The sequence below is a fragment of the Rhipicephalus microplus genome, chromosome 2, assembly GCF_043290135.1.
Source record: "Rhipicephalus microplus isolate Deutch F79 chromosome 2, USDA_Rmic, whole genome shotgun sequence".
NCBI lineage: Eukaryota > Metazoa > Arthropoda > Arachnida > Ixodida > Ixodidae > Rhipicephalus > Rhipicephalus microplus.
The window spans coordinates 273447368-273456764 of record NC_134701.1 but is presented as its reverse complement, the minus strand read 5'-3'; the positions used below and the strand labels follow the sequence as shown (position 1 = coordinate 273456764).

Below are 9397 nucleotides of genomic sequence, written 5' to 3'. Positions count from 1 at the left end.
TACATTTGAGGTTCGGAACATTTCTAACTGTTACCTAAACTGTACCTAAAATAATTGGAAGGACAAGCGTTGCCAGACATGAGTTCCCGGCGTGACGATAGCAAACGACGGCTGTTTTTTTGGCCTCCGCTGGGACTATGTTGCGAAGCCAGAGCTCATTTAAGTCTCCTCAACATTGCCCCGCCGCGTTGGTCTAGTGGCTAAGGTACTCGGCTGCTGACCCGCAGGTCGCGGGTTCAAATCCCGGCTGCGGCGGCTGCATTTCCGATGGAGGCGGAAATGTTGTAGGCCCGTGTGCTCAGATTTGGGTGCACGTTAAAGAACCCCAGGTGGTCAAAATTTCCGGAGCCCTCCACTACGGCGTCTTTCATAATCATATGGTGGTTTTGGGACGTTAAACCCCGCATATAAATCAATCAATCTCCTCAACATTGCGGTGATGTAATGATTTGCTGTTTTTGTTGGGAGTAGCACCTGCAGGCTTATGAACACTGCAGCATAGAATCTTAACAAAAATACATCACTGATATGAAATTGGTATAGGCTTGGGGCATACAACGTGCATTCATTGCTGCAACACGATGCACCGCAAGAATTACCGCTGTTAATGACACTGCGTGAATCATAAAAAAAATTCTTGAATATTTAGGAGCATGCTCATCTTGCAGAGGGGGGGGGGGGGGGGCATTGTTTTTTGTCGTTGCACTGCTGTGTACACTAGTACTCGTTGCTCCCGCTAGAGACGCAGCTGTGCTCTTCGGCTAGTGCTCTAGTTTGAAAGGAGACCGCTAGGTGGCCGCGCCCTAATAAAGCACTTGCTCTCGCTGCGCTTTCTTTCTCTTTTGCCGCACATCACTCAGTGCGCGTCGATACCGCTACCCTCTATGAACACCGCTGAAGCAAAGATGGCGGCGCAGAGGGCTCGTAATGCGGCTGTAACGTGGGCTCGCCGTCAGGGCCCTTCTCGAACTTTCCACCACATAATATAAGTCAAGATCCTCTGGCTTTGTACTTTACGGATCACGAAGCCATTATACTAAAATGAAAACGTTCCTCCGAGGTTATGTGATCCGTGAATAAGCTCTTGAACAAAATATGTTTACTGCATCAGTGTGTAAATATCTGTATATAGTACAATTATATGTAAATAATAAACATTGTGTATATAACGTGCAAACACAGTCACACCACAACAACTCTTGTGTCACGTCCTTGTATGATGATGATGATGATTGAGCATATGTACAGAGGATTCACGGTTTACTAAATGTAACCTCTAAAGCAATCTCCTTCGTCATCATTCACTTCGTGGATATTCGGGAATTCTCGTACAAGCACAAACGTACGAAAAATGAGTAACACAACTAAGCTCGAAAACTTCAACATGAATACGATTCAACGAGGCCAATTTGTTGTTTTGTTTTTTTAAAAATGCTTCCTAGAAGGCAAATTAGTGTTAGTTGCTTTCTGTTATTAACACAGTTTTCTCCACATTCGAAAAGAATAAAAATGAGAGATATTTCGCAAATCACACACATGTTGAATGTCTTGCGCGTATTCTCTTTCTCTGCCAAGCGAGAAATTGTGAGGCATTCTCGGGACCTGTTAGGGTAGCATATATAACCGTATACCATCGTATTATGGATTTATGTCACGATACCGAAATAGTGCGCCGCACGCACTACATAAACGTGCACGTGGGCAAAAACAGTGCATGCTCCAGTACGCACTAGTGTACTCCGGTTAAAATTCCAGAACTTCCCAGAGTGCGCCAGCGCCACTGCTGCCAAGTATATTTATATATATCACCCCTACCAGTGCGATCCAGCTATTTCCCAGTGTGTTCAACGAAGTGCCAGCAAATTCCAGCTTGTGCCAGTGGCAAAGTACGTACTGGTATCGCGCTGGGTACTCTCAATTTACTGCGAAATCTAGTATCTCTAGTTCACACTGAAGCATCCGTTTTCTACAGCGAGAGAAAATCTCCTGCCACCGAAACGGAGTCTCGTTCGCATTATACGTGCCCCGCGCCGCCGAATATGCTATCTACCATGGGGTGAACGCGGGATGGATGGGATGTCACCCTGTTGTTGTGCGGCTCGCAAACGCCACTACGCTATCCGATGGTCTAAGACTTCGATGATTCTCGTACGCAGGAAGCATGAAGGAGTAGTACTGCTTACTTTGCTGGCAAATCGCTGTCTTCTAATGCATGAAGAGCAGAAAAAAAAACGCCGATGCCAGCAGCGTTGGTGGGTTCGTTTTGCTCTGCAAGACCGCGACAAGCTCGGTCACCTATTCCATGAAATAGGTACGTGAAGTAGGCACAAAAAGGGTTAGACTCCCGTTGGTTACAACATTTCAGTATACGTGCACTGCGACATGACAAGTGAGCAGGGCTTGGCCGTCACTTTTCGAAATTCCTCGACTAGCGCTCCTATTGGTTCGTGCCGACCGATTCGGTGGCAGACGCCGCAAAAAAATCGGTCCGAGAGAGATCAGCGCGGAGAGGGCCCTTTCGGCGGATCTCGCTGCCGCCGAATCGGATTTGGCGCACTTTCGGTGGCCGGAATGCTCAGTGTGAACGCGCCCTCATAGGATCACAGCAAGGGTCACGTGAGCCGTATAGTTGTCCGCCCTGCCGCCGGCGTCCGTGACCGCCATCGCGCTAAATGAAGAAAAAAACCTAAATAAAAGAACACACTGGGATTCGAACCCGGGTCTCTGAGTGTCAGCCCAGTATTTTGCCGTTGAACCACTAGCATTAGGCAGGCTTGATGTCGGGAAAGGAATCGCGTTAATATGAGTAATAAAGAGTTGCTAGAAAAGCAAGGAACAACCAGGCGTCACACTGTGCCAATTGCACGACAAGTGGGTTGTCGAATGATCCAACTCCTTACAAAAGCTTCAGGCGCAGTTATTCATTGTCCTCAGCCACAATATAAAAAATATGCACAAAATTCCTTGCAAATGTATAGCTGGTGCCACGCTTCTCCAAAGAATGACGAAGGATGACGTATTGAATGCCTGGCCAATACCCCACAGTATGAGCCACAATAGAACGTCATAATAACAAGAATACCTGTCTACTACGCAAAAGTAATGGTGTTTTATGGCGTAGTAAACCTGCAGCAGCAACCCAAAGAGTGTTTAAAAAAGGGCTCTGAAAGGCTGCTCTCCCAGCCTTCGCTGTGACAGTGGTGTGCGTTCCGCACAAGCTAGGCACTAAAGTTTTTTTGTGTTTTCTTTGTTTTTTTTTTTGCAATAGGAGTCGTTTTTGATGCACACGATGTGCACACTGTGCCGATCCTCAGAAGGGCCTGCGCAGATTCGACTATTTTTATGATTCAGCAAACTTTCACACACAAAAAAAGTTATAGAGCGGAAGAGCTGAACAGTTCATAGCAGATTGTTGGCTCGAACTACATGTATTAGATCGAAAACTTACTTCTAATTCCAGTAGCGACTGCTACTAATAATAATAATTGTTGAAATTTAACGTTCCAAAACCACCATAAGGTCATGAATGACGCCGTAGAGGAGAGCTCCGGAAATTTCGACCAAATGGGGTTCTTTAATGTGCGCCCAAATCTGAGCACACGGGCCTACATCATTTTCGCCTCCTTAGAAAATGCGACCTAAGTGGCGGATATTCGAAACCGTGACCTGCGCGTCAGTTGTCGAGTGTCTTGTCCACTAGACCACAGTGGCGGGTTCAGCAGCGACTACACAAAATGGAATTTTTATTAGTTATGGCTACAACAGCTATTCGTTTGTTTGTTGGTCACAATGGTTACCATGACAACATGGTGGAAAAGATAGACCTTAAAGTAAAACTTCACTGGCATTTCACAAACCTAATTAGAAATGAATTATTAATATTGGAGCATATTGATTCCGCTAACATATATTTATTTTCACGTCGAAGAACACTAGATGGTCTGTAGTACTGGTCTTCAATCATTTGCTGCGGCGTCTTTCATAATCACATCTTAGTTTAGGCACGTGTAAGCCCACGAAATTCCAGCCTTCGACTTGAGACTGCACAGTGCAGCGTGCAAAAGTACGTGTTGAACAGGTTTTGGGTTTATAAAAACGTGGAAGATATATAAATAAAACATGTCAGTTATTTAAATATACCGAGTGTAACTGAATGAGCGAACAGCCTAGACCTAGAAGTAGTTACATCGTAACTACGTAAGCTAAAAAAAACTAGGATAGATCAGCACTCTTAGCTATCCTTGTTTTTTCGCTTCCTTAGTTGCGCTGTAGCTACTTCTAGGTACCGTGGTTCGTACATTAAGTTATGTCCTACCAACTTGCCCAAGTTTCCACACTTAAAGTATCCAACAGGCGCACACGTCCAGCGAAAGGACATTATGGCCCCGCAATCTTCTCAATGTTGAACGTGGGGTCGTTCGCCACAACTTTTTTGTTTCCTTTCAGTCATTAACTGCAAACTAACTACATTATTTTCTTTGTTCAAACCCGGTAAAGTTTTATCCATGGACCCCTAGCAGGAATCGAGGCGAAACTGTAAGTGTCCATTACCATGGAACCCTGAAAGAAATGGGAAATTTTCGCTTTGTAAAAAGTAGAACAGCTTTCAAAAGAAAAAAATCTCACAAAAAAATAATATTTCTTCCTACCACATTATTATTTGTCAGCCGGTGTACACTGCATTCATCTCATCAAAAAAACACTGCTGTTTTCTTGGTAACCTAGTATTTGTAGAGAAGATGTCTACAACCGCTGTTCGACCAGTCAATTTCAATGGTCTCAGGGTTCCTCATGTTTTCCTTTAAGAAGAATTGAAGGCAAAGGCCATCTTCTCAATTTTTATCTTTGTCGTTCAGTGTATTATTTCTCACCCCTCCCCCCCATTCGAGACCTTGCTGCACCTACGTAGTTATTGCATGACATCTAGGATCAGAGGCACATTACAACCCATCCGCGCCTCACTTTTGTTTTTACATTGCCTCCGTTATCTGCACACCTTTGACAAAAGAGCGTCATCGTGCAACATTACTTCACATGACGTCACGACGGTGTCGTAATGACGTCCCGAATTTCTTTTGCTTTTCGTGAAACCATCATGACGTCTTCGCATGATGATTTTTTTTTTCATCACTAGGGTGGACGCCGACGCCGCGAGATGCTACTGACGCTTCATTTTAGTGTTTTATGACTCCTCTAAGGCTTCTGCTTTAATCATCCATTCAACAACTGTCCTGTTTTACATACGCTACCACACTCACCATCTGAGACGGTCCTAGTTCCAGGCGATACTTCTGCAACATTCTGGCCAAGGTGTATTTCAGACTGAGCATGGCTAATCTCGAGCCAACGCAGTTTCGTGGTCCTATGCCGAACGGTGCATGCGCTACCTTGCGCAGCAGTGCTTCGTTTTCTCGTGCGAACCTGCAATCACCAAGCGCCATATGTAGAACATCGACAACTCTACGTTTAAACAACTGTCGAGTACGTGGAAACTCTTGAGGACGCTTGAACTGCGCATCCAAAAAAAAAACACGATAGTGTAATCGGGTCGCCTGGAAGCCACAGCCTGTCGAAGGAGGCCCCGGAAACTCAGTGCTAGTTTTGCTTTCAACGAGCATGCACGCTCGTAGTTGTTGCCGGGCATCCTTAGAACTTTTTGAACGAAGTGAAGTTAACGTGGATGTTCGTAATTTATTGACTTTCCGCAGTTTTTGCTAATAAAGAAATATGATTAAACTGTAATGAACTCATAATTTGTTTTTTTTTTGTTTTGCCTTTTGCTTTTTGTCTCTTTTATTCCTCACTTTGTGAATCTTGAGTCGGGCGAAGCGCTGGAAGACGAGTTTAGCGCTTGCCTACGCTCCTCCTTGCCACTTGCTCAATGATATCACATGTTAGATCGCACTCGTGTAGAGTGCCGTATGAATACGGGATAGATTGTACATTTCATGTGCCTTACAGCTAACATAAACCGCAATAGGCCTCGCCAATAAGGCGAACCATTCATTATACGAAGATGGTCGAGTCGGGTCATCATACGTTTTGCGCGGCTCTGTGGTGTGTTAACCCAAGGATTTCCAATTCTGCGAAGGTTTTCGAGGTTTCGTAGTGGCTGTGGTTGAGCACAAGTATTCGGTTTTGTTATTTGAGTTGTTATTTATTTTGCATCAGTGCATGAGTAAACCCAGTTCTGTGCAAGTCTGACTAGATTGGATGCATGCATGCGCAGATAGTTGTGATATGTTGGCTCGTTCTTTCAAATAAACAACCAGACCTTTCTGCTCTCTCCTAATTCTTTTTTTCGCGTCGTTCATGTCTGTGTTGGTGCTAATATCTACCCCTTCGGTGTTAAACAACTCGCTCAACAATAAAGAATACACTGTCCACCATTTTGCGGTAGCGTTGCACCGCAGGCAAGTGTACTCGATCGGCCTCGCGGAGTTACTGCCTGCAGTGCCGTCACTTTCGCACTGTGCATAATTTTGGATTAACGAACCTGTATTGTTCATCCACCACACCCCGAGTACCCTTGATGCGCCATGTCGGAGAGTTGACGAAACGGTGGACTGTGTTTTTGTGCACTGTGGCAGTGCAGCAACGTCATGTCCATTCCCGGACGCACTTGTGGGGAAGCTTCTCGCAAACCTATTTTTTTTTTTCTTATGTGCCGTTAAATTATTGCAACATATTTCTCTCTTTTGGCTGGTTGGTCATCATGCAATTCCTTCAATGCAGTCTTCGGGTGAACAAAAGAACTTCAGTAGCACACAGTCAATAGGACAATGCCGCACGCAGTCTACTTGTTAATGCTGAGCTCTGCTATGTAGCAGAATAATGGCTAATACTTGTATATTTTAGATGCCAAATCAGGTGATAAATGGCTCAACGGCTAGGAATTTCTCGAGAGCAATTGATCTAGACCAGCCTTATTTGAGTAAAAGTCAATGTACGAGTGCTAATTATAGGAACAAAAACAGCATGTACTATTTTACAATGCAACTTTCCAAAGTATAGGTTGCCAATAAGGCGACAATAGGAGCTAGTTGGTACGTCCTCGTGTTTGTGGTGCACTGCAGGGCAAGAAAAAAAAAAGGCGACACAACCCATTTCGTGTTATCTCTCTCTTTCTTTTTCTCTTACCTTGTAGCGCCTTCACAAGCATGGATATCAGTTTCCATCTTACCTGTCCGGGTAAAACTCGTCCGGATCGGTCCAACACTGAGAATTCCTGTGCAAGTGGTACTGCGACACCATAAACGCAGTTCCAGCTTTGAACTTGACGCCGTGGTACTCGAAATCTTCTTTGGCTTTCCTCGTCACAAATCTGCATTAAAAATACTGTCAAGCTTTAACCAGTAATTCTGATGTCTTGTAATTTTAATGACATATACGTTTTTTAGTGCGAATGTTCTCATTCATGCTTCTGTGTCCTGCTGTGTAGACGCATGTTAAGGGCGTCTTAGTCGCAATCAAGAATGAGGAATAGGCATGGACAGGGCACGTATATAGCGAGAAAGGAAGTTAATCACTGATAAATGAGAGTGACAGATTGGACTCCCAGAAAAGTGAAAGCACGAGGGAAGGGAGAACGTTAACAGGGTGGATGATATTAAGAAGTTTGCGGCCATAACGCAGCTTCAGCAAACACATAGGAGCAGCAGAACAGCTTTATAAAGTCCAATGCAGGTGCACTTCATTGAAGGGATGGGGTAGATGCCTTTACCCTTCGGTAGGGCATAGTCAAGCTGATGATGATGATTCTAGTGACACCCTCTTCATTGTTGTAATCATAAGATTTTCTGTTTTAATGTGACATTACTTTATTAACTAGCAAAATAATTAATATGATTTATTCCACTAAGCTGATTCTTAGGCTTGTGGGCACGACAGTCTGCTCCTTTGTTTATCGCGCTGTTTTTGCTTCATTTACAGATGCAGTAAATTGGGAGAGCTGGCCTGTCTTTCCAACCGTATCCTCGGGTGTCCATCGCAGCTTATATTTCCTAGCAAATTACTTTTAATACGCTTCGACCATCACATTGCTTCGGTTTGTCGAGGAGCATAGGCACAAACTCTGAAAGTTCTATCGACCTGCGCACTGGCGGAGAAGGCAACTTTGCAGTAACACTTTACACGCACAGGATAGTGGTTAGGATGCCGCAATGCAGGAGGAGGAGGAACAGCAAAAGAGAAGACAGGAAGGTTAACCTGGCACATGCCTGGTTGGCTACCCTATGCTGTGGGGAATGGGAAAAGGGGTAAAAAGAAAAGAGAGAGAGAGGAAAGAGAGGGGAAAAAGACGAGAAAATTGTCAGTGAATGAGCTGACGCGTATACACTATACGAAAGTTCAAGGGGCCCTGAAGCGCTATTTTGAGTAACCTTGGAATTAATTCACTGAAAAAGCGTATTGCCTCACAAATTCAACACTGCAAAAATTTTAAGAATTCGTCCAGTACGAGCGGAGCTGCACATATTTGTCACACGCTGCAATTACATTCTCTCTTCTCTCGTCCCCGTGAAAGCGCTGGAAGCTAAGCAGAGAGAGATGGGAGGAGCAAACGAAAAAATGTCAGGCTCGCCTCGTGACCTTAGGCACCTTTTTTTCCATCGAATACGCGGATTTTTTCAGTGCAATCGCGCGCGCGCGTGTGTACAAGTGACGGTTTCTCACGGCGATATTTGTAACAATTGAGAGTGGCATGTTAAAATCAGACAAATGGCTGATAGACGGCTCTTCTACGTTTGATTCTTGAGCATATTCCGTGATTTTTCGAGGGAACAGACGGCAATTTTTAGTTGACTTTGATAATTTATTGTGAATTGCAGGCCACCTGCTGCGCTATAACATTTGGCTCGCGTGTTCTCGGAAGCCTCTACTAACGATCGGCCGCGTTTTCCGACAATGCTCAAAAAGCGTTGCAGGGCCCCTTTAAAGGCGTTGAATAGACCCGTAGTCATCAGAAATCGCAAGAGGGCTTTGACGGCCTTGCGAGCAGACGAAAAACTAGGACGGTGCTCCAGCAGCATCTGCATGGAGAGTGGCTCATCATCATATTGCGCAAGGCATCGGAAGTTGGCGTCTCTCAGAGTCACTTCGAGGGCAGTGGCATTGCATATGATCAATGTCTTCTTTCGTGTAGCAGACCTCGCATCCCGCACTGTCGGCCAGTCCTGTTAGAGTTGTACCAAATTCAGGCAACTTTCAACCAAAGACGACAAAAAAACGAAGCTTCGCATCGACGAAGTTCGAATGGAGGTCGGAGTTTCAGTTGAGGGTTTATATGGTGGGGTATCGTACGTCTTAAACTTGGGGTGTACCACTCCAGCAGACATAAACTACGTGACAGGTGACGAAGCTGCTTTGCAGCCCCTGTCCTTGACGGAAAATTTGGAAG

The 9397-nt window shown here is 44.9% G+C and overlaps 1 protein-coding gene across 2 annotated transcripts in view; it reads right to left on the bottom strand.

Moving 5' to 3' along the window:
- Positions 1-3325: 3325 nt before the first annotated feature.
- The window catches only part of LOC119169954 (cytochrome P450 3A14), a 29514-nt gene continuing 23442 nt past the window's right edge, over positions 3326-9397 (bottom strand). For both annotated transcript variants that reach the window (XM_037420953.2, XM_075881846.1), the window contains 3 exons: positions 7184-7324; positions 5259-5421; positions 3326-4560 (listed from right to left, as the gene is read on the bottom strand). In XM_037420953.2, coding sequence (XP_037276850.2) covers positions 4483-4560; positions 5259-5421; positions 7184-7324 — 382 coding nt within the window. In that variant the 3' untranslated portion in view covers positions 3326-4482. The remainder of the gene's footprint in view (positions 4561-5258; positions 5422-7183; positions 7325-9397) is intronic.